Below are 27,608 nucleotides of genomic sequence, written 5' to 3'. Positions count from 1 at the left end.
TGAATGCACATGATCTCTTACTAGAGCCGTAAAAAATGACCTGACTCGACGGTTCAGACCAAGTTAAAATCTACTAGTTATTTAATCTGATATTGTTTTTATTTTTGTAAAATTTAAATAAAATGAAAAAAACTGATTTGGCCTGCCTGTAAGACCAGACTGAGCCATAAATAAGTGACTTAGAAATTTGAGTTTTTCAGGTATATCAATATTCAATTATAAGGAGCAGTATGATATATTTTATTAACTTCCTGAAACTCAATATGTGGCTGTTCAACCTTACAGCATTCATTTATTTTTTTTAAAAAAGTTACAAAGTACCCTTTCACCCACTCATTTGTTTTAGGCCGGACAAGAATGAATGAAAAAAAAAAAAGACATGAAGACTGAATTCATTATTGAGCAACTAATCAGGATTGAAAATATATTGAGATTTGTTCGAGGAAAAAATATAAAGCTGTTAACTGACTATGATATCATTAACATTCCAAAATAAGACGCAATTAATCCTATGAACCATGCTGTTATTTGGTACCTAAAGAGGGCATCTCCTCCAGCTACTGGCATAGATGGAATAGAAGAGTAACCATCAAATTTTCACAAAAGGACCTTCATCCTAATCTAAAGACGGATTAACTTAGGTCTTCATTATATTTGCTGTTTATGTTATGGGACAAGCACCAAAGCGTGTCGTGCTTGAAAGTTGTCCAAACCTCCTCCTTAAACTGTATAATGCTGTTGGATTGTATCAATGTCAAGTCCCTTCAGCTTCACCACTGATTCAACATGTCCTTTCAGAGTATGAAGCTCCCTGAGCCTGTGAACCAATTTAAAAAAAAAATAAAAAAATCTCTGTAAGACACTATATCAAACGTATAATTTATTCAATCATCCCTCAATATTATAACCTACCACTTCATGAATCCTTTCACAAAGAACATGTGTGAGTAAACTTTTCTAGAAATACTTATGAGAGAGAAAAATAAGAAAGAAAATGAGTTAATCACCTATACATTGCCATTGTAAAGTTTTTTTATACTGACAACTAATTATATCTTTTAATTATGTCATGTCACTGTAAACACATTTACTTTTAACAGTAACATGACACAATTAAAAGATATAATTGGTTACCAGTGTAAAAAAAATTTACACTAGTAGTATATAAGTGATTAACTCAAAGAAAAAATAATATAAATTTTGCATAAACGCTTCCCTGTTAACTTAACCCTTTCAAAATCTTGTTTTTTATTCGTGTATAAGCTAATTTTAGTTTGTGAAAAAAATTATTTCAATTTTTTTCCTTAAAAAGTGCTTGTGCTTATGGAGAGAAACTTTTCCACTTAGGCCTAAACTTGATGTCACACCATAGAAGTGAAGTCAATGGCTTACCTTGCAACCTCAGCACGTCTCTTGGCTTGTTCAGCAATTTCTGAAAGCTCCCTGTAGCTATTCTTGTCATTGAAAAGGTTGGTTGTTTCAGGTGGCTGAAGGCCATGAAGAGTTCTCTGTGCAGTTGCCCATTGTGCTTCTCTCTCTTCTTTGCCATAATCTTTCTTTGTAGTGAAGGCAGTCTGTCATAAACGGGTTTTGAATTTTCTGGATTAGGATCAGCAATGCAATTAATAACAAAATAATTATAGAGATGAAGAAATCACCTTGTTCTCCAAAAGATTATCCCAAGCCTTCCCACTCAGAACATAGCGGATTGTAAATTTGAGTATATCAAGAGGGACATATGTAACTAAACTGTAGAGCCAGATTACACCAGCCCAACCCCATCCCATTCCCTTAATTCTTGCGAAGCCCCAGCTAGCATATACTGCTAGAAAAGTTGCCACCTGTCAATCATGAAACAAATTAATATTGCCACAGAAGAAAGCCTAAGGCTTTTGAGTTTTGACTAATCAATCATTTAAGTTGCTAGCTGAAAGAACAACTCATTAATCGACCATGCCAATATCTATTGTTTCCTAAGGCAACAGAAGTATTGAGTCTATTGACTTGATTCTAATTCCGTTTCAATGCTTGTGCTCTCAAATCTTAGTCTATGGGTCAGTTTGAATAAATTTATCTAGAAATACTTTCAAGAGAATAAAATAAGAAGAAAAAATAGAATAAATTTCTTATGCATAAATTATTTTGTAAGAGCTTTTCAAAAATCTTATTTTTAATTCATAGATAAGCTAGTTTTAATTTATAAAAGAATTATTTATTTTTCTTTCTATTTTTCTTTTATTAGTTTACATTATTTCTTTAATGGTGGAGTGGAGCGAGGAACAAGGGCAAGATAATGGAGACCAGGTTCTTGACACTGCTTCAAGTCTTCAACTTCAACCATCAAATCAGAAGAGAAACTAACAAACAACTATATGTACTAGGTTGTTGATAATAGGAGGTTCAAGATTACCAGCTGTGCAATCATGAAAGCACCCAGTAGGAGAAGACCGGGTCTTTCAACATAGGACCAGCTTCGGGACCTGGTGACAAAAATTAGTGCTTGACTTATAATACTGACTTGTAGGTACAGGGCTGCCATCATTTCTTCAGGGCTATTCCTTATAGACCGAACACCAAACTTGTCCTGCAAATGAGGAAGTAGTGCTTATGGCTCTTATAATTTTTCGCCATTTGATGATACTATTGAGGGGAAAGACGAAATATAAATTATTACCGAGAAGAAGTCGGTATCCTTCATGAGCCAGAAAAATACTACTGTCATTAGTGCCAAGTAACTGCCTAGCACAACACCAGTGGCAAATATCTCCCTCAGCTTCCAGCTGTCAGGCTGTGGAGATGGTTTCACTCGATCCTTGGATATTGTCATGATGGTACCTAAGGTATAGGGGTGAAGGAAATTAAATTTAACATTTTCACAGCATAGCATAAAGGCTAAACGAATATTATCTTACCATCGTTTAGTATGGCAATGATCAACACCATGAAGGGTGCAAAATCAAATTTCCAAATCAATGCAATAAACATGAAACCAAACTGCCACAAAGGGAAATAGATCACATAAATTATATGAACCATGTATATATATAAGTATGTAGAAATGAAAAATGTTGACATGTTTTTTTGTATGAGTTAACATATTTCTGCACTTACCACTATACGGATGGTGATTGACACAGCATAGATCTGCCATAATCAACGATCAACATTCATAAGTTTAGATTGTTGAAGATGTTAAATTAAGTTGAGCAATTAAATCATGCATGCAAGGAAACTAACAGTATAATTCTTCATCCTTTGGAAAATTGCCCTGCTGGTGAGCACTGCACTGATAATGACACTGAGACCAGGCTCCGTAAGGACAATGTCAGAAGCACTTCTAGCAGCATCTGTAGCATCAGCAACAGCAATTCCAATATCTGCTTTCTTTAATGCAGGGGCATCATTGACACCATCACCTGTCATTCCACAAATGTGTTTCCTCTCTTGCAGCCTCTTAACGATTTCATATTTGTGTTCTACCATGTCACAGAGAGGAAAAAATGATTAAAATGTTGTTTGTAGCATAATTGTATTGATAACAAAAGTAACAGTCTCATCTCATCTGCTAGCAAAGAAGCCATTCACTTTGAACAGGTAAAGGATGTTTGAAATAGTTGAAAGCAAAAAACAAAGGGTGGTGGAGTGATGCTTCCAAGTACCATGATAATTAGTATCAAGAAAAGGACCTACCAGGAAATACTCCAGCAAATCCATCAGCCTTCTCAATCAATTCATCAACTGGCAGAGCTGAAACTGAAGCATCCTTGCTTTGGCCAAGCAATGAAGAAGATGGATACATGTTTGTTCCCATACCAAGCCTTCGGCCAGTTTCCTTTGCAATAGCAAGCTGATCACCTAGAGAAAAAGAGGCCCATAAACAATTTCTAAGCTACACGATTTCATTTATGGTATGAAATATGAACAAGAAAGTAAACCTCCCTCCAATCTTACCAGTAATCATCTTAACATTCACACCAAGGTTCAGAGCTCTTGTGATGGTTTCTGCACTGTCATGCCTTGGAGGATCAAATAGTGGTAGAAGACCAACAAATTGCCATGGTGCACCAGGACTATCCTTGTTTTTCTCAGGTATCTCCTGTTATAGATAGACCATGCAAACAGAAACAAATGAAGGGTATTCAATAAATCAAATAACAAGTTAGAAACTGGAAGTGTTAATATCAGTTTTGCTAACCTGTCTAGCAACACCCAAAGAACGGAGTCCACGCTCAGCAAATTTGTCAATCACTCCATGAACCCTTTTCCTGACATCCTCTTTGCAGTTGCAGAGGTTCAATATCTAAACCAGGAAAAAATAACATATTACTCATCTAAAATCTTCTCAAATGTAACCAAATGGTTCCAACAAAGCACATATTTACCTGCTCAGGAGCACCTTTGCTAGATCGATGCCAATTTCCATCAGAATCAATGTAAGTTAGAGCCGTCCTCTTGTCCACAGGATTGAAAGGGAGAAAGTGAACCTCCCTGATACCAGCTCGTGCCTGGCCAATTCACAGTAAAAGTTAAACTTTGTTATCTTCATTATTCTTCATTTGAAATTGAGATAATGTTGGCATATTTACCTCCTTTGGATCAGCAAGCATCCCAACAATTGCAGCATCTATGGCATCCTGATTCTCAGTCCTCGAAGCCCTTGCTGCAAGAAGGATAACATGATCCTTCTCAACACCCTTGGCAAAAACCTCAATCAGGTTTTTGTCAACACTGAGTTTATTTAAGGTGAGAGTCCCAGTTTTGTCACTGCAGAGGACATCCATTCCTGCCATTTCCTCAATAGCCGTCATACGTTTTGTGATGGCACCTTGCTGTGAAAGCCTGTGCGAACCAATAGCCATTGTGACAGACAACACAGTTGGCATAGCAATAGGAATTCCTCCAATCAGGAGAACCAACAGATTGTCAATCCCATCTCTGTACTTGCGGTGTTGTATGGGGTACATGACTATGAGCTCAATGATAATTCCAACCGCAATGGAGCAAATGCAGAAGTTACCAATTGCCGTGAGGACTTTCTGGAAGTGACCAACTTGGTTGGTGCTGTCCACCAAATGTGCAGCTTTGCCAAAAAAGGTGTGCACCCCAGTGGCAATCACCACTGCTTCTATCTCACCTTTCTTAACGGTTGATCCAGAAAACACTTCATCAGAGGGATTCTTTGTCACTGGAAGAGACTCTCCAGTCAAAGCAGACTGATCAACACTCAGAGCATCACCCTCCAGAAGACGAGCATCAGCAGGAATGATATCTCCCAATTTGATGCTGACTATGTCTCCCGGGACCAAAATTGCAGCATCTTGTTCAGTCCATCGCCCATCTCTTAGAACCTGAAAAAAAAAATTTCGCTCATAGACATTTCTCGTGTAGTGTCATAAAATTAATAATTAAAAATTAATTTGTACTCACATGGTGACATGATTTCAACCAGTCAAACATTATTTTAATCCTGACAAAAAATTTAGAACAAACCTTACAACCACTTAACTAAGACTTGATTATTTAGAGTGAGTTTGATTTCTATTTTTAAAAACTATTTTTAGTTTTCAAAATAAAACTAAATAAGGTTGTTCAAACACCTGAGATTAAACAAGATGAAAGCAAAAGACCATTTTGGTACGAACAGTAGATATCTTTAACCGGAGAACATCCCGTCCTACTGCTTTTTGTGATTTTTAAACAATTTTTAAAACTTAATAGATTTTGGTTGACTAATTGCTTGCTAAGTAGTGTGAATTTGTTTTAGAAAACAATTTTCAAAACTAAAAAAATGAGAAGGGAATCAAAGAGAGCCTTGTACAATGAAAACAATGCATGTTGCATGCGTGCAAGATAGAAAGTTAGATTACTAGAGTGAGATTACCTTGGTCTTGGGAGCTAAACCAGCCATGAGTGCAGCAGCAGCATTGCCAGCATTGTTTTCTTCAATGAAACTGATTGTGGAGTTGATGAACAAGAGAGCAATGATACCAACGAAATCTTGCCAATCCGGAGGCCTTCCTCCACCATTGGCCAAAGCAATGGCCATGATAGCAGCAGCTTCCATCACCCATGATAAGGGGTTCCACATGAAACCCAAAAACTTCAAAAGTTTGCTTTCCTGTGTTCATCATGCAACAATTCAATGAGGGTTCACAAATTAACTTAACAAGTGAAGTGTGACATTAGAAAAGAAAATGACCTTTTTCTCTTCCAATTTGTTTGGTCCAAAAACCTGAAGCCGACTGGCTCCTTCGTCTGATGATAGACCTGCTCTTGAACATTTCAGCTGCTCAAACACTTCCTCTACTGGAATTCGTTCCTGGAATTAATTCATGCCACACTCGTTATTTCTCCAATTACATAACACCACCAAACAACTTTATCTTAAATTCTTATTAAGCTACATATCATTATTATTAACATCATGATGATGATGTTCTTAGCTCCTTCATTTTTTTAGAGTTACAAAGCAGAATTCACCCAGACCCAGTACTATTGTTATTTGCTACCGATGTTCTTTTCAACAACCAACAAATAAATTAGGTAAGTAGTGTAGAACTCTTTAATTAAAGAAACATTTTTTTAATTACCATGAATTAAATTATCATTATTTTGTAATAATTATTTAAAAGTCATATTTAAGATAATTTTAGTTTGTTAACAAGATTTAAATTTTAAATTCAAGAAAATATAATCAATTTTATTTTTTTTTTTGTTAATCACGAGTATCTTTCGACCGAGAAGTAAAAACTAATTTCTCAATTTATAGACATTCATTTAAGATGCTAATTTTTTCTAATAGAAATTTTATTACACAGGGAACTAAGATTGAGCGTAATACATATTTAAGAAACATAATTATCTTATATTAAGAAGTACCACAGATGCAAAAATATAAAATATTGTGATAAAATAGTATGAAAAAGAAAAGGTGCATAGAAATAGAAAAGAATTTTAATGGTGTGAGGGACACGCGTCAGAGACTGGTGAAGGGAAGTGTCTAAAAGAATGGTCGGTAAAGAAGCTCAGGCCGGTATTTGTTCTCATTCCTCTCTTTCCGCGCCTTTTTACTTTATAGGACTCTACTCTCCAAATTAAAATTCAAGAATCATTTTTCTTAATATAAATGACAAAAACTATTCATTTATTTATGAAAAAGTTAATATATAATGATTCCAATCTCAACGAATTGGTTTTTTACTTTTATTGTGTAATTAACAGTCAAGATTCGAGAATGAAGATAACTGTTAGCGTAAAAAGGGATTTTGGCTTCAAATGGCAAAAGGCACGACCTTACTCTTGAATGCTTAATTAAAGACTAATACGTATTTAAAGATTATAATTTTTATTAACTAAACATTATTTTAATAAGATAAAAATTAATTTTTAAAAGTATCAAGTTGATTTTCTGTATCTCGAGACAAAATATACAATTATTAAATTAAGAGATTTGATAAATCAATTAAAATAATGTAAAAGCCATTTTTATAAGAAAATAAGAGAAATTAGCAAATTAAAATTAGTTATTTATAGTTAGACGATGGCTGACATAATCACATAATACTTTTTAAGAAACGGCATATATTTTTTTATATATAATTTTTAATATTTATTATTTGCAATAACATTTTTTTTATTCTGACGTAAAAAAGCCTTTGAGGAGCATACAAAAAAATTTAATTAGAAATGAAATCTTATAGTTATTTGAAAACAGAAAGCTTGTTGCATGAGAGGTAAGTTAAAAAGCATGATTAATTGGTAGTATTAGAAGTGAAGAATGAGTGTGAATATGGAAGCAAAGAAAGAGAGAGTATATATAATACCAGATCGACGTTTTCGTTTTTGATTTCCTCAAGGCTGATACCGCCCATGTTGGAAGGATTGAAGTGTTGTTGTTGCTGCAATCAGAATTGAAGATATGCAGAGAGTGAGAATGAGAAAGATTGTAGAGGTGCAGTGTTATGGGGTGGTATATATATGGATAGTGCAATGGACAAGTTGTATTAATTATGCGATGTTGGTGTTGGTGGTGGGTTCCACAAACCAACACTTTTCTCCATTGACCTCATGCTATTAGGGCTACCTCTTTCTCTTTTTTTCTTCTCTTCAAATCTATTACTTACCTTTACATATAAACCACATTTATTTTTCTTTTGCTTTTTTTTTTACTTTTCTATCCATTAATTATATGTATTTCAAGAAAACCAACTCATACATTTGATAATGATAAGATAAATAAAAACTACATAATTGGTAACCATTATAATTTTATAAGATTGCATTGGATTTGAATTTATTTATATTTGTTTCATGTCAAATTTGATTTCATATATATCTAATCTTTTATACTTTGTCGGTTTATATTTATCTTTGTTAACAATTAGGAACCATATTAAAACTCTTTTTTTTTTTTTTTTTCCTTTCAAAAGTGTTATTATAATGTATTACTTAAAGACAAAATGAGAACTTATCTATCATTTTCCTCAAAAAAAAAAAATAGACAAATTGAGAAAACATGAATAATTTCAGGAGATAAGGGACATTAAGTAAGAATTCTTTTTATTGTGAGATTATTTTCTTTTTACGAAAATCATCGAGCATTTTGGTGTGTTACATGAATTCGATCGTAACATTTATTATTATTATATATGCACATTCATACATAAATTCAAGTTTACGGTTGTTGATAAGTAATAGAGTATTAAATCCACAAACATTATGTATTTGACCTAGTAATTATTAATATTAAATTAAATTAAATAAATGAAATTTAAAAATATTTTGAAATTTAAAGTTAAGAGTAATTCTAAGATCGATCATAAATAAAATTTAGAAATAAAATATAAGAATAATAATAAATTTTAAATATAAGAGAAATTTTTAGGATTGAGAGTTTGCTCAATGAATTCTTGTTCCTATATGTTTAAATGTCTTATCTGAATGTTTATCTATTCTCCTTGAAGGTAAATTAACCTAAAATATCATTTGTTCCCTATTAGGATACGAAGGTGTATTCAATTGAATTGCCTCCTACTCTCATGGTAATTCTATTCAATTAAACCATTTAAGATCTATGTTAATTTAGCTTATACTTGAAGGATTAAATCTACTCTCATGGTTTAAAACCTAAATCAATTTCTTTAGGTTCTAATTCTTAGGTTTACTTCTTAGTACTTCCCTAAATATCTAAAATTATCAAAAGTGGAAATTAATCATTTTTCATGTATAAATTGTAAAGAAATAAGATTAAGAAGAGAACAAGAATTAAATATTTGAGTAATTCATAATAGCATAAATGTTTTCATGGGTTAAGCCCCGATTCCCAAAAAAGAGAGACTATTCACACATGTTCATAATAGTCCACCAAAAAGAAAAGAAATAACATAAAAAGAACAAACCTAAGAGTCACGAATTCCTCCTCTTCAATCTCTCTATCAAAGCACAAAATCAAAAGTGTCCTTTCCTAGCCCTAATAGTCTAATTTATAACCTAAAAAATCTTAAAAATTAAGCCAAAAATGAATTCTTAATAATAAGATAGAACAAGATAATCCAAAAAGATAATTTGTAATAATCAAAACGTGTAATTTTCTCTTGCTTTATTTATTTATTCATCTTTATCTTCTTCTTTCTTTATCTTTTGATCTTTATCTCCTTCTTTCTTGTCCTTCTTTATTAATTTTTCCGATAGATTATATCTTTACCTAAAATGTATATAAATAACACAACAAAAGTGAAATGTAACACTTAAAGAGAAAAACTAAATTTAAAGCAATTCCTATAATAAATATCTTATATGATATATGAAAGTACTTCTAATTAAATAAATACTTAAGACAAAAAACATATTAAAAATGTAACACATCTTCAACAATACACGCAACAAAATTTTTCTCAACATACTTTAGGTAATAAGTTTATGAGAAAAATATTAGAAAAGTTTACAAATATTTACTCATATGAATAAATAAGTTTATAAAAATATTAGAACGATAAGATATAATCTAGATACTAATACTACAAGAAAGTAAATTGATATAGAAATTTCATAAATCTAATATACAAATATAAATGGTATAACAATTTTATAAATAAAATTATGATTAAATTGTACTTTTTTTATCTATGCTATTTAATTTGAAATTTTGATCTTTTAATTTTTAAAGTGTAACTTTAATCTTTCGATTTCATGAAATTTATATTTAGATTTTATCACTAAATCATCTGTTAACCATTAAAATGATAATATTGATTAATTTATATTAAGTAGATGACATTATATTAATATTTAAATAAAATTACATTTTTTAAGTCTTTATTCTACATTTTTTAAGATATTATTAAATATAATTATTATATCATTTAATTGAATATTTCTACACAAAATATGTGAACTAGATATCATTAAATATTAGTTATCATGTTGTTTACTTAATGTTAGATTATGATCAACGTTATACATTTTAAAATTAAAGAATTAAAATTACATAATTAAAAATTCCAAATTTGTAGATTGAATATTATAGGAGAACTTAAAATTTAATTTATCCTAATTTTTTAAAGCTAACAATGTGCAACATAAGTGATATATAACATTGTTTTTTAAACATGTGGATAAAAGTATAATGTGTGAAAAAATATTTGTCAAGAGAAATTAACTCCTTATATGTATATATTACTTTAAAGGATTAATTTTTACATTTTTTTATTTATAATTAATCTTTAACTTTTAGTTAAGGAATATCTTGTTTTAAAAAAAATACTATTTTTAAAATATGAAAATTTAATATACTTAACGACAGTTGATAGTTAAATGGAAGAATTTAATCAAGTAAGTTTGATAACACTTATTTTTAATAAAATCATTTGTCTTTATCTTCTATCTACTTTATTTTTGTAACTCTGTATTTACTCTTTTCAATTGGTGAGCAAGGAACTTAATATTATTTTCTTTAAAAAAATTACACAATTATCATAATTTTTAAATATATTTTTAATTAAAATTTCTAATAAAAAATTGACTAAACGAGCTAAATCGTCTGAGTGGAAGACACGAACTTTTTTTTTTTTTTTTTTAGATTAAAGTTTGAACGAGGAGGAATTATCCTAGAAGAATAAGTAATAAGCAAATCAATATCAAGTACAAGTTTTAGGAAAAGAAGTATTTAAATATATTAAAAAATGACTTTCAATCCTAGTTTATGTATTTTTCTTATTTACATTGTAAAAGAAATTATTTTTATCCATATTACTATAAGACATCATTAAATAAAGATCAAATAACTAATTTAGGTGACATCTACCATTGTTAGTAGTATCATGTTAACGTAAAAAATTTATTAAGAAAATGTAGATTCATAAAATAAATATTTTTCTTAGCTACTTTAAAATGATGTTAAAAACTAAAATTAATGATTTTAAATTTTAGAAAAATGAGAGACTAAAATAAAAAAAATTATATAATTATAATATTTGAAGAATTAAAATTTCTTAATTAAATTTTGAAAAATAAAATTAGTACAATTATAATACTTTAAAAACTAAAATTATATAATTATGATAATATATGAATAAAAACGCAATTAAACAAAAAAAAATATTTTATAGAAATTAAAACTAAAATTTTCTTATTCTACATGAATCAAAATAATTATTTTAAAATTTTAAAAATAAGAAAAAGTTATATACATCAAAATAAAAATTTATCATTTTATAAATAAAAAAATATATTTAAGTCTTAAAAAAATACTACTTGTTTAATGGTGTTGTGTCTGTTTTTTTTTTATAAGCAAAAGAGATTTAAATTAGATGGGGTACTCCAACCAGTTACAAGAGACACATAGACATAATTAGAATCAAAGCTAAAATAGAAACTATGAGAAATACAAACTACTAATCCACTTTCATGGACACAGTTTAATATTGTCCAACACTTCCTTGCAATTTGTAGTACTTTGCTGAAAGATAATAACATTCCGATGAAGTCATAATGACTAGATAACAGAAATCCAGACCACCCGCAAAAAGTGAGAACGTTTTTTATATATACCAAGATTCGTCCAATATAAATAAAGAGAAATTAAAGAATTAGGAAAGATCACCGCAACCTCCAACCAATTAGCAACAACTAACCAAGTATTAAAAGTCATAGGGCACATTAAAAAGAGATGAATAGGGTTTTCAACAAACAGAGAGCAAAAAGAACATAAATATTGTTGTCTAACTTCACACCATGTACTTGTAACAATGATTTGCACGAAAACGCATTCAATAACACCTGCCAACAAAATATCAAGCACTTGATCGGAGCCTTGCATTTTCAAAGACTATAACTAGTTGAAAATCTAAAGAGTATTTGAGTTCTCCACCCACTAAGCGTTGCAGCTAAAAGTATGCACTTCTCACCGAGAATACACCGTCCTTATCACAAATTCATCTCCAATAATCTTGCTTTGAAGAGATAATCTGCAAGCCCTGAAACACATCCAACAAGGTATTCACACTCCTAACTTCATGGACAAAAGGTTCTCTTCTCTAATTAACCTGCCACACCCACCTAGATCCCTCCCAAGTTCCATTATCTGCCACCACTGACAACGGGTCCACTACAAAAAATGTTTCATATATAGTGACATACAAAAAATGTCACTATATGTATAATATATGTAGGTAAATACCTATTTAACATATAGTTACATATAATTTTAGTGTTGATTTTGAATGAGATTTAACAATATATTTTGTGTGTTATTATAGTTTATACCTACATTTTTTAACAATATACCAACATATACTATATTTATTGTGTGGATAAAAGTAATTTTTAGTGACATGTATTATATCACTATAAGGTGTGTGTCACTGTATAACAATTTTCTTATAGTAGTCCAAGGCAAAGGAGTACAAACGAGGAAAGACATCCAACAAGCACAAATCACTTATCCACTTATTCTCCCAAAATCGGGTCATAATGTCATCGTCAATACAACGTTCGGTAACGGTGTTGTGTTACTGTTTATGAATTGCCTACCAAACCGTGAAAATGGATGCAAACGTTACGCGTAAATTGAACCAACCATGCTATTGCCATAAAACAATTCTGCTGCGTTGGTGAACAATGACAATTCAAAAAGACGTTGATTCTGCAACATACCAACACAACTTAAAGATGTTAATTAGATTTCTTTCTCAATTGAAATGTTAATATTTTATGCTTCTGAAAAGATAAATCGAAATAATAATAAAAAAGGAGGGCAATGTTGGTAATGTCGTAATGGCATGTCCAATTGCCACATGCAATTATTCTCTGGGGATGCATGCATCCTTCGTAAACAGAAGCAGCAAAGTGCAAAGTACTGCATAAATACTCTTCCAATATCTAATCATTGAGTTCAAAAAAGTCGAATATAACACCTTCTTATGCCTCTCTATTTCTTTCCCTCCATCCCCAACTCATCGTGCTAAGCTTTACTTTCAGCTTTATATTAAAATCTTGTTATGTCATCGTATTTTTTATTATTAGAAAAAATGTTGTTCCATCTTATGTAGCATTAAGTTCAAGTTATGAATGCAACGTAAACTTTTTTTTTTTTTTAAGAAAATCATTGTTATCTATATAGTCCCATTTGTTTTGAGCAAAATTATCTATACATGCAGCTTATGTATAAAAATTTCTTCACTTTAAAATATAATTTATGTATAAAAAAGTTTCTCTTAAAAAAACAAATAAATAATTAATGCATAATAATAGATAAAATTAATTGATGACATACAAAGGATTATTAGTTGGCTTCAGCTTCAGCAGAGATTTTAAACTGGACTATTTTCTCCACTTAATTTATCCTATAATGAAGTAAATAACAAACTTTCCCACTATACTTTTCTTCTTGGGGTTCAATTTATTCGGATAAACAGTAAACAGTTTGCTTCCTTCGTTGGCCCTGGAATATATAGACAGCAATTTGATTGGAACCTTTCATGTTGTCTTTTATTCAGAAGAAACATGACAACAAAATGGAAGCATATAAGTATTTAATTAATGTGTGTATATATATGTTAAAGGAAATAAAAATGCATTTACAAAAAAAAAAAATATATTAGTGAATGGGTGAAAAAAAAAAAAGAAGTGAATGTGAGAATGGAAACATGAAATGTTGGACACGTGTGAGATATGATGAGGGTGGTAGAATCACGCAACATGGAAAATGATTTGAGCCTAAAACACAAAAACAGAAATCATTGCGCAATCTTTTTGGTGTTTCTCTGAGTTAATTGTTATCTCAAAGTCTTCTTTTGAAAACAAAGAAGTACGTGTCATGATCAGTGGCTGGAGTTAGAATGACAAATTCTTTGCACTTACTGGATTCATATTCTGGAGTTAGGATACAATGTGCCTGCTTTTTATCTCAAATGATAGGTTACAGAAAAAAAAATCATAATGATGAATACTTTTAAGATAGTGCTATTACTTATATACATATTTATTTTCAACACATTATTTAGAAAAGAGCTATAACTCTTAAGTTCTCCATTGTATTACAAGATATACACTTGAAAAATATTTCTTCAAATTCTCTTTTATTTTTGAAAATTTTAATTTTAATTTGTAAATAATTAATCACAATAAAGAAAACGTCTCAAAACTAATATAATTAGTTTCTTATTTTCTTTATAAAGTAAAATACATATTTTTAAAGTTATGTAATTTTATATATTTAATTAGAGACAGTCAATGAGCAGAAAAAACACAGGAAAAGGTACAAAGATCATCCCAATTCTCCTAGCCATGCTACATAGCTTTAAACACAAAATAGTATGCTACAATGATCATTGAATTTCCTTGGGACTCAAAAAAATACCATTTAAACTCAAATAATTCCCATAAATAAAACACAGCAACTATACCATTGGAGATAATAAAATAAAATAAATAAAATTGTAAAGGAAAACAAATTTTTTACTTCCCTCTCAGTCAAATTAATCTCCGAATAAACAAGTTACTTGGATATAATTATATATTATGAATTATAACTTCAATTTTTTTACTTAGGAGTATTCTCTATTAAACATGTAGATAATTTCATTAAACATGTAGATAATTTCATTAGACATGTAGAAAATTTCTCTTGAAAGTTTGACAGATATATTAAATAAATAGATATTCTCTCCAACTTAATTTTTTTTTTTTTGCATATGCAAATGTTAGAATTCAAACCCAATCATTATAACTTGCAGTTAAATCCAATTAAAAATGATATAATAAGGTTTAGTAAATTTAATTTGAAAATATTATAAAAAATAGCTTGCTGAATCCTTTTTATATTGTTGTTAGGTACTATATAATTTAATTTCCGGAACCTCAGCAGTTGTGCTCTAGAAACTAAATTTCACTATTTTTTTTTTTTACATATAAGTTTCAGAAATATAATTGTGAAACATAATTAGGTTTCGTTCTTGAATTTAATTTTTAACAATCATTAATATTTCAAAAAATATAGTCCGAAACTTTGTTTCCAAACTACTTGAATTGCAAGGATTTTTTTTCTTCAAATGTGTTTTGTGTGGGTAAGAATAAGTGGACATTGACTGAGATTGTTGTGGTCACGGAGATACCATACAATACATATGATTCTATGTTAATAAGATATTATTCATTTTGGATCCTATATAAATTTGTGAAAATTATTTATCCATGAGTATTATTCGATGGTCTCTTTACCAACAGAGACAATTATGTATATATAAATTCATGTCATTTTTATTATTTGAATAATATAGGATTTTACTTGCATTAATATTCCAACAAAGACATATAAACAGCTAGACATGTCAAGTAAAATGGGTGATGGAGGGAGAGATGTGGCTTATAGTAATGTTATGCATTTACTACTATATAAATAATTCAATCGTAAAATATTGTTAAGTTATGAGTGAGCGGGCAACATATCTATTTTTTTTTTCCAGATTTTTCCTACACAAGATGATTTGTTGAATTGGGCTTGAAAAGTCGCTTATGAATGTCAATTTTATTGTCATTATGAGGTCAGATGCAAACACGAGGTATAAGAAAGAAGTAATTTGTAATCTTAGGTTGTAAAAGGAATGAAAATTAAGTACAAACAATGCAAGAATGTTTTAGCTCACAAGGTGATCATAGTGAATGAATGTAGTTCATATACTCATTGAAAGAGGTTAAATTTTGGTGCCAAGAATGAACGAGGTGTGATCAGTTATCATTCCAAGTTGAAGTTGATGCAACTACGTACCAAGAAATTCTGGAATTTGATGTATATGGGAAAGTTGCCCTAGAAAGTAAATTGTATTAAATTACATTCTCAAATAGAAGTTCAACATGTCTGCCTCCTAAAAAGGTAGCAAAGGGAGCACTAAAGTTGGACAAAAAGACTAATGAGATTCATATATTTTGGCTTAGGTTAGAAATCTTGGACTTTCACCTAAGAAAAATGTTAAGACTTATTTTCTTCATTTTATTTTATTCGACGTTTTAGTAATTTTTGTCTGTTTTAATTTGATTATTGTATTACAATATTAATGCAACATTAAATATTTTTTTATTATACTTTTAACTATTATTAATGTATTTTTTAATTATTAGTGAGAATTTCAGGAATTTAAAGATATATTAGAAAGTTTCTTGATTTATTTTATAAAATAAGAAGTATTAATTAAAAATTTTAAATTCCATGTCAAAACTTTAAGCATCAAATAAAATGTAAAGGAAAGAGTAATTGTAAATTGAAGTATGTGAATTCTACAATAAATGTCAAGGTTTAATTGCGACATCACTTGGTAAGGGTGAAGAATCTTGAACTTTAGTTCATTGGGATTTGATTGGAGAACTTAAGAAATCTAAGCTTATTGGGAGGTAAACATTTTACAATAAATGTATATGTAATTGCTTTAAGATAGAGGTGTCAAAAATATCTAGGTTGACAAATTAACACGACGAGTAGGATTTCGAAAAAAAAAAAGTGACCTAAAAGAAATGATTCAATTTGTCTCAACAGAACAACTCAGCTAGACCAAACCAATACTTTTAGACTTAAAACTTACTAGACCTATTTGGTTTAGTATTTTTCATTATAAAATTTAAATAAAAAAGATATATTTATCTTGTACATAATAAAATACTAATTATATGTACAATTAAAAATAAATAAACTGAGGAGAGAGGAACTGGAATCCACAGTTACTACTCCCTCCATATGGACCTAGGTTTTCTTTAGAGATTTAACTCCTTTTATTACTTATTGATTTTACGGTTTGTAATTAAAATCATATATGTTTGATCTTCTGGTTTGTCCAATTCAGTCTCGACATGAGCCAATGTATAATTTATAAGTAATACCTGTGATTTAAATAAAATAAAAAAAATAGAAACACAGTTTTGTTTTGTTCCCTTTGCGACTAATTGTTTGAAGTATTAAGGTTGATCCTCCAATAAATCCCTTTTCAAGGAAATAAAGAGCTTTAAAAATAGTCACTAGGAATCTTTCACCATGGACTTTATTCACTGTTTAATTCATCCATGTCGCATTTGGGAATATATATAAATAAATAAGCATTTATGCTTTAAAAGAAAAAGATGTGAATCTTGGTATATCGTATATAGAATAAAACTATATATGGTTTATCAAAATAATAAAAGGCATAAAACTATATATGTAAATAGAATTCAAACAAGCAATGGTTGACATCAAATGAAAAGATCATACTCATTAATATTTTTAATTCAATATTTATCTGTTTCATAATAGGCGTGTTTTAAAAAAAATGTCTATTAATATTAATTACCTTTTTTATACTCTTCATAATATTCTTTAGAAAATAGTTTTGTGTTACATTATTTTAGTAAAAAAACTTATCATAAAATTAATTTTGTAAAATTATATATATTTTTTTAACTTTTCTTATTTTGTGTAAAATAACTCTTAGAGAATACTGAGACATAGAGTAAGACTTTTATAGTTTTCCCCTAACATTGTTCATATTCTGCAATGGTCCTCTGTCATTGCATCCAATAAACATTACCCCACAAAGTTCCTTAGGCTTTCTCTTTTTGACCTACCAAATTAAATAGGAGATGGACACGCCTCGAGTATAAATTTGAATATAAAAAGGGTTGGGAAAGAAAGGCAGAGATAAGAGATGCCATTAGAATAATTATCTGACAAAAGTTTTGTTTTTTTGATTAAATTGCTCACAAAAGTTGAATTGTAAGCTATAGTTGTCCTCAAATATTATTGGCACACTAACCAAAATTAATGTTATATGTGACTATGATGAGTAGTAAGCGAAGCAAAGATTCTTAGGAATAGCCTTACACAAGGGCATACGATATGGATTGGGTCTGCAAATTCCTTTCTGGCAGGGTCAGGACGAATGTATACGATGGAATAGTGACAATGCCCCCACCTCTCACTCTCAATGATTTGGACCACTGTTTCAAGCTCAAGCATTGTTAAATCACCACTATTTTGTTTCATTGTCGCCAAAGTTTTAATTTGCAGTCATAATCACAGTTTTATAGTTATTTTGCTGGGTTTAATCCTGATACACTCTAGTTGTAAATGATTTTACACTTATTAATATGACTTTTAATATAACTATTATAAGAGTCCACAAATTTATTCTACATAACGGTTATGATTAAATAATTATGTAAAATATTTTTTTTTTGTTTTATCATGATTATCATTTTTTTAGGATAAAGATTAATCTCATTTGTAGTAATATAACTGTCAATGATCTAAAAAAATTTCTCACATAGTGGATATCAAACACAAGATTCCTTTTTAAGTAAAGTGTATTTACTATAAGTAAGTCCAGAGTGCTTAACCACTATCTTAATCAATTGAACTTTACGAAAATATTTAATGTATAGCCTTTTTTTTTCTCTATTTTAATATTATTTGGTTGTCATCAAAGTTTTAAATTGAGGTTATAATAATATAGTTTGGTCGTGAGCTTTGATATTATGAGAAATTATAAACAAATTTAATAGAAGATGTCACGGTTACAGTAATAATAAGTCCAAAATCTTGGCATTGGGAAGATTACAGTGTCTTATACGGTGAAACTTTTGAGTGTGACTTGTATAGACAATCCATCCTCAAGTGGCAAAGGCATTTTTTCTTTGTGATAACTCCGAATTACTTCTCGTTACCCGTCAATTCTGATGGGATTGGGGAAAAAAATTTGGACCAACAATATTTAAAGTAAAGTTCTTTCTCCTTCTTGCCACCCATTCTTGTGCTACGGCCACGGTGTTATCCTCATATTTATCACTCAATATAAAGTAAAAAACCCAACATTTCATTTATTCTTGGCTTTTTTCTTCAAATATGAAGTTGCAAAAAACGAAGACAACAAAGTTATGACTAGTCACTGTAGATATACGAATGAATGAGGCCATGACTAGAGTTTGAGAAATTTTGTTATAAATAATATAGGTTAAAACTCTTATTTGATCCTTTATAATATTTTTTTGTTTCAATTTAGTTCCACTTTAACTTTTTTGTTTCAATTTGGTTTCTAATAATTACAATTTAGGACTTCCGTCCAAATGATTTAAATGGAATTAACTGTTGGTCACGTGGATGCCAGGTGGATGTCACGTGGATGCCAGGTGGATGTCACGTAGATGCATAGGGGATGCCACGTAAATGCATAGGGGATGCCAAATTTCATGAATACACCTGGAACCAGAACGGTCCGTTCTGAAAGCAGAACGGTCCGTTCTGAAAGCAGAACGGTCCGTTCTGATTACACATGTTATGTGTTAATTTTACAACTAGAACGGGTCGTTCCAAATGTAAGTTTAACACACCATGAGTGCATCAGAACGGGCCGTTCTGAAACCAGAGCGAGCCATTCTGGTTTAAGAATGGGTCGTTCTGGATTTACAATATTGGTTTGTTAATTTTGCATCTGGAACGGCCCGTTCCAGTTGCAAAATTAACACACCCAGAGTGCAACCAGAACGACCCATTCTGGTTCCAGGTGTATTCAAGAAATTTGGCGTCCACCTACGCATCTACGTGGCATCTACGTGACATCCACCTGGCATCCACGTGACCAACAGTTAACTCCGTTTAAATCATTTAGACGAAAGTCCAAAATTGCAATAATTTAAATTATTAGGGATCAAATTGAAACAAAAAATTAAAATAGGACTAAATTGAAGAAAAAAAAATATTATAAGGAACCAAATAAGGGTTTTAATCAATAATATAATATGGCAGTGAACATATACAAAGTTTGTTTAATGAGAAATGACGTGTTAATATAAGAAGATGTTTTTGAAGTCATGATAACGTTAGAATTCTCACGAGAAGAGTGGTAGGAGCTGTCTCTGGAAAACTTAAAAGACAAATTGGTTGGTGAAGTTCGGGATGGATTAGCACGAGACAAATATAAATTTTGGCGAAGTGAAAAAATATGATGGTGTTTTGGCGTTGGATTGTGAAAGTTGCTTATGGAAGTAGGTATGACATTGTGAAAGATTCTAGAAAGAGAAAAGAGATGAGTCCGTGTCCCATGTGAAATTGTCACAGGTGCTATCTGAGTTGCAAATAAACAGCATCATAAAGAGGAGGACCATTTGCTTGTGAATGAAGACGTCCCTTTTTATCAGAATCTTATCCAACGCATGCATGTTGCTTTGACAATGAGAGAAAAGAATTTCTTTACCAAAAAATTCTCATATTAACGGTTAGTTTGTCTCTACACATTTTTAAGAAAAGGTAGGTTAATTTTTAATATGACTTGCACAATTATACATTTGAAAGTTTATAGTACATATTGCTAATCTAATCAGAGAATCGTGAGAAGCGTAACTTGTACGAGCATTGACAAAAAGCCAAAGAAATAAACTAAATTAAAAGGAAGGTGAGTTGGAAGTACTGTTTCATTTGGCTTATGGTTGTGAATGGGAAGAAGGACAAAGGGTACGTCTTCACTGAGGCCTCTCTTATTGGGTATCTAAATGATTATAATGTGAATTATCGTACGTAAGAAAAGGACCAGCAAAATCATAGCCTTCCATGGGACAGAGTCTAGAACCTACTTTTTCTCATAGCCATCCATTTTGTTATCAACCGTCCACTCTTACATTACATGGCAATGGCATGATACGTATCCAATTTCAACACAGCTGTCTAGTATGCATCATAGTCTTGTTTCAACGATTCAATAAATACATCAAATGATCACGTTAAGTCTAAATTTACGTATATTTCAGTTGTTAATCTCTGTCTAGTTTGTGTCATTGTAGGATCTTAGCAAATCCTTAATTTGCACTTTCTTTTTTTTTTGTTCTAGTATGAAGTAAAGCCTCGTGAAGTGAAGATGATCCTTAATAAAGTTGTTGACTGGAGACTTGAAATTTAAGTGTTTCTTTGGTCCAAAAACAATTTAGTTTTTCAAGTTAATCTTTTACTCCTACTTTTCAGACCATTCATCTGAGAGACTAATGCAATATGTCACTCCATTGAGTAAACAATCATCCAATTCCACTAAATAACACAATTCTTCTATCAATTGAACTAGTAAAGATTTCATCTAATAATAACGAAAATGTTAAAATATAAAATATCTAGACATTTCTCTAATCTCCTTGTTTTTACCTTCAGAGATATTACACTTGCCAGCAAAATTGATTTCTTGCCACTTTCATTTCATGTAAATAATATTTCCTTCTGTTTAACACGAAGTATTGTACTCTTGTTTTCAATTTTTTCCTTTCAAATTTTCTCCTTTTACTTTAAATTTATAAAAAGATCCTTCGAATCTCACAACAATGTTTAATATTAATAACTACCCAATCTTAAATTGTCTCCGGTAATTCGCAAAAAGAATTACAAATTAATCTAACCGCTGATGGATGGCCATGCCACACCATTACTGCAACATCAATCAGATGACTATTCTGTCTGACGTCAATTTGTGCGGCTCACAAAAATCTTAAATTGTTTTTTTTTCACAAAATAAATTAGAAAATTCCCCCGTCTAACTTTTTCAAATTTGAAATACACAAGTTAATTTAAATATATAAAAGAAATTTATTTTATTTTAACTTATTATCAAAGAAAATTAATCTTATTCAAACATGCCCAAATTCAGCCTTAGAACCGAAGACTGCAACAACCATGAATCAACAGACCCAAAATAATCGAGTCCGTACAATAACGAGCGAGAGTTAACTTGGCTGCAACCAGTAGTAAAAGGCATTAAAGCACAGACGATTGTATTTGTTAAGTTTTGCATTAGCCAACGGTTTTGTTTCTGTAAGATGAATTCCACTGCATGGTTGACAGTACACGCATAATCTTATGAAATAAAACAAGAATATGCAGAGTACGAGTAGGAGGGAAAAAAAAAAAAGCAAAATACAAGGTTGGATTTACTGCCTGTGAAGTATATGAGTTAGACGATAATGAGGACAAAACCAAAAAAGAAAGAATATGTATAAATGCATCTCTAGCAGACGCCAGAATCAGCTCTCAATCATTGGTTCAGGACCAGATGCTTCACTGCGAGTTCTGTTTGCTTGATGAACGGAGTTAAACAGAATGTCCTTGATAACCTACATACAAGAAATTGATCATTAAATTTGAGCAGCCTTGAAAATAATAATTTAACAAGCAGGAAGGAAACCCTGGGGGAAGGGGAGTCACCTGTGACATTAGACCATGCACTTGCTCCACAGTTATTTTTGCACTGTCACGAGTAATCTTAGCAAGAGGAGATTCTTCCTGCAAATCATGGAAGTGTAAGCATCAGGTATGTAAGGAGACAAAATTGTGGGAGTGGTATTGATGGGTTATGGTTTACAAAGTTGATGAGTAACTGAAAGACCTACTGTACATTTGCATGGTTATGTATCAGTTCCAATTTTCTTATCTCATTTAACATTTAAAAAAAATATTTAGATTCAAATATTCAACAGTCAATTACAAATTCTTAATTAACAATTGCAATTTGTCCCAACATTTTGGTTTTGTGGCAGGTGTACACTTTTTTTCAATAAAAAAATAAGAGCTTTTTGGAGACTGGGATTAAAGAAAACGGAATTTGAGATAGAGACACAAAAATAGTTTATCCCTCCATTTTGAGAAGGGGGTATATACCATAGTAGTCAATAGCGGCCGGAGCGGCCGCTATCGCGGCGCTCCGGAGCGGAGTGGCCTCACCCCGCAATCTGGCTGCTGGAGCGGAGCGGATTTGTGTAGCGGCTGGAGCGGCCGCGTCGGAGGCGGAGCAGAGCGGCCCAAATCGCGGAATCGCGGCGCGATTTCATACTTACCCTTCATTAAGGGTAAGTCGGTCTTTTCAATGGGGTTTTTTTGCCCTAATCCTCCCTTTCCCTCTCGCGATTTCAGACTCATCCAAACCAAACCCCTCCTTTCGTCTCTCCCTTTCTTCTTCTCTGGCTATCGTGCGTGCAGCGTGCAGCTCCGACGAACTCCGGCTCCGACGCACCTCCATCGCCGACGCGCCTCCAGCTCCGACGCACCTCGGACTCCGACGCGCCTCCAGGTCCGACGCAGCTCCGACGTGGCCGCAAGCTCCGACTTTTGTCTTCTATTCTCCTTCGAGGATGCCTTTTATGCAACATGCAACATATTCTTTTTTTAATTATTTATTAAATTATTTCAATATTTTTTTTTAATTTCTGATTTAATTTAGTTGAACAAATTTTATTTTTAAATTCTGATTAAATTTAATTCAACAAATTTTACTTTTAAATTCTGATTAAATTTAATTCAGCAAATTTAATTTTTAATTTCTAATTAAATTTAATTCAGAAAAATTTATTTTTAATTTCTGATTAAATTTAATTCAGAAAATTTTATTTTTAATTTCTGATTAAATTTAATTCAGCAAATTTTATTTTTAATTTCTGATTAAATTTAATTCAGAAAATTTTATTTTTAATTTCAGAAAATTCTATTTCTATTTCTGCAGCATGAATTTAGAGTTATTTTTTTGTTTTTTTAGCTTATATATATATATATATTATTAATTATTTAATATATATAAATTAATATTTAAATAGCGGTTATCCCGCTCCGCGTCATCCCGCTATCCCAGTTTTAGGGTCGGCCGCTCCGCGCCGCTATCCGGGATTGACTACTATGGTATATACATATACATACCACTTGGCAATGGCACCCATATATATATGTGTATGGGTGCACGAAATTGGCACAATATTCAGCAATATAAAAGGACAATATATGCTGAAATTTTACACATAACAGGAGAATTGACCCAAATAAGAAATAACTATTCATCATGGAAATAGGGAAATCATATGTATAGCCCAACAACATGTAAACTAATCAAATTTCACATAATTTTTGTCATTTTGTTCATGCTGTACATGAGCACGAGCACACATGCATACTTCTAGAGGTTAGTTAGCAACAATAGAACAGTACATCGACAAAGTAAATCTGAGATGTCATGGGGAAACTAATATTACAAATTAAATCAGCAAAAATTCAGTAGTATTCAGCAAAAAAACAAATCAAGTGCCAACCACACTTGAGTACTCCAGTAATCCACGTACACTTTACATATATGACTTGGCGAAATAGAAACAGTTCCTGTGGAGCCCATTCGGAAATGCATTATCCAATATTTCCAAGGATTTTTTTTGTTGTTGCGAAAACAACACATTTAAAGGGACAAGTAAAGACTAGAACCAAGACCAACTGTGATTTTGTTTTCTTTAGGGTTTAGGGTTTAAACTTGGCCAAATAGAAATGGAGTCCCAACAGCAACAACCTCATTCAGAAATGCATAAATCCAATATTTCCATAGATTTTTTTTTTAAATTGTGAAAACAACAAATTTATAGGAAAAATAAGGATTAGAACTAAGACCAATAATGAGTCTATTTTCTTTAATAAATGAAATATGGGATGGAAAATTGCAACAAAGTGAATATGGGGGGGTGATGGAGTTTAGAAAAATCCTCTTGCAGACAAAACGTCAACAGAAAAAAAAAATCCTTAGATGCCAAAGAAGCAGTTAATCTAACAAGCTCAACCATCATCATCTCCAACACCCAGGTCCTGATCTTTTCTTGTGTACCCTACAATCACTAAGTTACTGATAGTCCAGTTTCCGAACATTACTATTGTACAACTGGGGCTCAGCATGCTTACTCAAAAAGGCCCTGGGGGGCTGTGTACCCAATGATCACTATGTTACCGATAGTCCTTATGATTGACTGATTTCCGAGCATTATTATTGTAACCTATGATCCTAATGTAACTGACAGTCCTTAAGGCTGTTGTTCGTTTGATCACTGATTGTCATAGTCAGCATTCATGCAAGCCAAAGGTAATCTGGCAGCAAAGGGACACATCATTAACATACAGAAGAGGTGTCACATATCATGGGATCACTTACTATCATAACAATTGTACTTGATAAAGATAAGGATAAAGATCCCAAGATTGTAGGAGGAGATAAGGTTACTTGCTTATCAGGGAAGAAGATAAGATCTCCTAGTTTAGGGTTTAGGGTTTAGCCTACATACAGCTATTGAGCTATGAAACCAGTGAGCCAAATTAGCCAATCAATTCATGGCATTCATTACTTTAATACTCAAATGCAAGCTGGCATAAACCCCTAACTCTCTTCTCCTAATTATAGGCTCTTCTAAGACACATATACTGCCATTCCATATAGATCTCTGCATATTTAAGAATTAGCATTCCAACAAATATCCTAGGAAATCATTCAACTTTACAACATATTAGAAACCTGACGAACAATCCTGTCAGTAAATCACTTCAGTGTAAGTGTAAGTGCCAATTCACATTATTAAGATCTTGGTGAGAATTTTGTTTGAACTTAAGGGCCTAATTTTATGACATGGCACAGTGGCATCATTGATGAAGGAAACATGGCAAATTTTTACAAAGCCATAAACAAAGGTATTATAATTAACCTCATTCATGGAGAAAACACAATGAGGTATACTGATCATGGATTCTCACACTTCAACGTTAGAAACAGGCTTCAAATTTTTAATGAGTAGATGCATATCAAAATTTCCATTCGGCATGGATTAGATGACAGATAAACAACCATAAGAGATTTTATTATTAAAATGCTAAGCTGTCGTGAAACACTCCAATAATCCAAAGGAAACCTCAATGCAGAACATCTAATAAATGAAGGAACATACTGTAGACATGTAGAGCAGCGGTCACTCACCTCTTTCTTTCTAGGTGCAGGCGCTATTAATGGCCCAAAGCGAGAGTGTGCCAACTGATTCTCGGCTTGTTCTAGCTTTTCAGCTGCAAAAAGAAACTTCCCAACTGAGACACTCACACTTTCAAACCATAACAGTAACAACAATGCAACATTTTATCAGAGAAATACAGAACCATCCTAATCCACATTCATGTCGACAACAAATGGCAGAACCAAAAGCACACCACAGCAAAAGTAGTACCTAAATCAGAGATTTGTCCAGCAACATAGTCTCCATTACCCAACAGAGGAGAAGACGAGAGTGTATTCACCCAATACTTGTTCCACAGCAGATCCAAGAGGTGTGAATCAAGAGAGGACTTGAAGTAAGTGATATCCAATGCATAATACTGAAAAACCACAAAAATAAAATTAAAAAAGGGGCAATCCACAATTGGGCAAAAGACGAAAGAAAGAAGAAAGACCTGTTTACAATGGACACCAAAATCCTCAATCTTATTGAGAGGAATAGTCTGATACTCAGAAATAGGCTCATCCGGAGGCTTATACCCTTCAGGGTAAGTCCTGAAAGCTCCAATCTCAACCTTCCCAGCAGAAACAGTCCTCGTGGGGTCAATAACCACAGCCAGAAACGGCTCCTGAAACTGCTGATTCAGCATCTGCGTCGAAACATCGATCCCCGACAGCCAGCACCCGTATCCAGGATGAGAGTGATACCATCCCACGACATTCTCCAACCGCCCAGCCTACAAAAACCAATTCAATAAAACCAAGCAAAATCGAAACAAGGGTTAGGGTTAGGGTTAGGGTTAGGGTTTCACCTGCTTATTGGTCTGGGAATAATCGACCATGTACTCGTATGCATCGGCTTGCGCATTGACGCGCGTTTCGGTGCCTTCGACGGGGAGGGCGAAGGCGTCCATGACGATGATGGCGTCGGCGTCGGTTTTCCCTTGCATGAGGCCCATGACCTCGATGGTGCCGCCGGAGCGCGCGTGCACCACCATCTTGAGGAGCGCGAGTGCGGAGATCTTGACGCGCTTGAAGTAGTGGGGGTCGTTGGCCCAGGGCTTGTCGCGCTGGAACTCGTTCTGGCCGGCCTCGTCGTAGTAGAAGATGGAGTCGTCGGCGTTGGTGGTGGTGGCGGTGGCGGCCGGAGTGTCCATGGGGATGATGCTGTTCTCGAGCTCCCACGTTTTCTGGGCGATCGCCGATGAGGAAGAAGAAGACACGCCTTCCATTTCTTTGCCTTGCATGTTGGAATGGACCAGAGAGACCGCTCTTCTTCTCTCTTCACTGCTACACTCTCTCTTTTGCTAAACCCTTCAACACACTTAAATTTGAATTAACAAT

At 32.1% G+C, this 27,608-nt stretch overlaps 2 protein-coding genes across 2 annotated transcripts; both read right to left on the bottom strand.

Moving 5' to 3' along the window:
- Positions 1 to 395: 395 nt before the first annotated feature.
- HA5 (plasma membrane H+-ATPase) lies at positions 396 to 7,982 on the bottom strand. The gene is made up of 16 exons (XM_020370824.3): positions 7,824 to 7,982; positions 6,200 to 6,319; positions 5,882 to 6,118; positions 4,587 to 5,348; positions 4,383 to 4,505; positions 4,196 to 4,300; positions 3,952 to 4,096; positions 3,691 to 3,855; positions 3,238 to 3,476; positions 3,112 to 3,144; positions 2,913 to 2,994; positions 2,675 to 2,835; positions 2,411 to 2,584; positions 1,659 to 1,841; positions 1,393 to 1,574; positions 396 to 817 (listed from the first exon to the last, which is right to left on the bottom strand). The coding sequence occupies exons 1-16, from the start codon at positions 7,869 to 7,871 to the stop codon at positions 721 to 723; spliced, it is 2,856 nt and encodes a 951-aa protein (XP_020226413.1). The 5' UTR covers positions 7,872 to 7,982; the 3' UTR covers positions 396 to 720.
- A 14,258-nt stretch (positions 7,983 to 22,240) lies between these two features.
- LOC109809429 (COP9 signalosome complex subunit 5a) lies at positions 22,241 to 27,602 on the bottom strand. Its single transcript, XM_020372737.3, has 6 exons — positions 27,077 to 27,602; positions 26,720 to 27,001; positions 26,497 to 26,644; positions 26,256 to 26,338; positions 22,697 to 22,774; positions 22,241 to 22,605 (listed from the first exon to the last, which is right to left on the bottom strand). Exons 1-6 carry the CDS (start codon positions 27,509 to 27,511, stop codon positions 22,516 to 22,518), a joined length of 1,116 nt encoding a protein of 371 aa, XP_020228326.1. The 5' UTR covers positions 27,512 to 27,602; the 3' UTR covers positions 22,241 to 22,515.
- Between the last annotated feature and the right edge of the window lie 6 nt (positions 27,603 to 27,608).

Source organism: Cajanus cajan, chromosome 6 (genome assembly GCF_000230855.2).
Source record: "Cajanus cajan strain Asha chromosome 6, NIPB_CcT2T_4, whole genome shotgun sequence".
NCBI lineage: Eukaryota > Viridiplantae > Streptophyta > Magnoliopsida > Fabales > Fabaceae > Cajanus > Cajanus cajan.
This window is presented reverse-complemented; position numbering and strand designations above follow the sequence as displayed.

What these genes read in the sequence shown, in the direction of transcription:
- LOC109809429 (XM_020372737.3), bottom strand. Translation starts at nt 27,511, where the DNA reads ATGCAAGGCAAAGAAATGGAAGGCGTGTCTTCTTCTTCCTCATCGGCG. An exon ending in TTGGTGTCCATTGTAAACAG is followed by an intron (nt 26,645 to 26,719) that starts GTCTTTCTTCTT and finishes GTGGTTTTTCAG; the next exon opens with TATTATGCATTGGATATCAC. An exon ending in TGGACAAATCTCTGATTTAG is followed by an intron (nt 26,339 to 26,496) that starts GTACTACTTTTG and finishes TTCTTTTTGCAG; the next exon opens with CTGAAAAGCTAGAACAAGCC.
- HA5 (XM_020370824.3), bottom strand. Translation starts at nt 7,871, where the DNA reads ATGGGCGGTATCAGCCTTGAGGAAATCAAAAACGAAAACGTCGATCTG. An exon ending in AAAACGAAAACGTCGATCTG is followed by an intron (nt 6,320 to 7,823) that starts GTATTATATATA and finishes AATTAATTCCAG; the next exon opens with GAACGAATTCCAGTAGAGGA. An exon ending in GTTTAGCTCCCAAGACCAAG is followed by an intron (nt 5,349 to 5,881) that starts GTAATCTCACTC and finishes TTTTTTTTTCAG; the next exon opens with GTTCTAAGAGATGGGCGATG.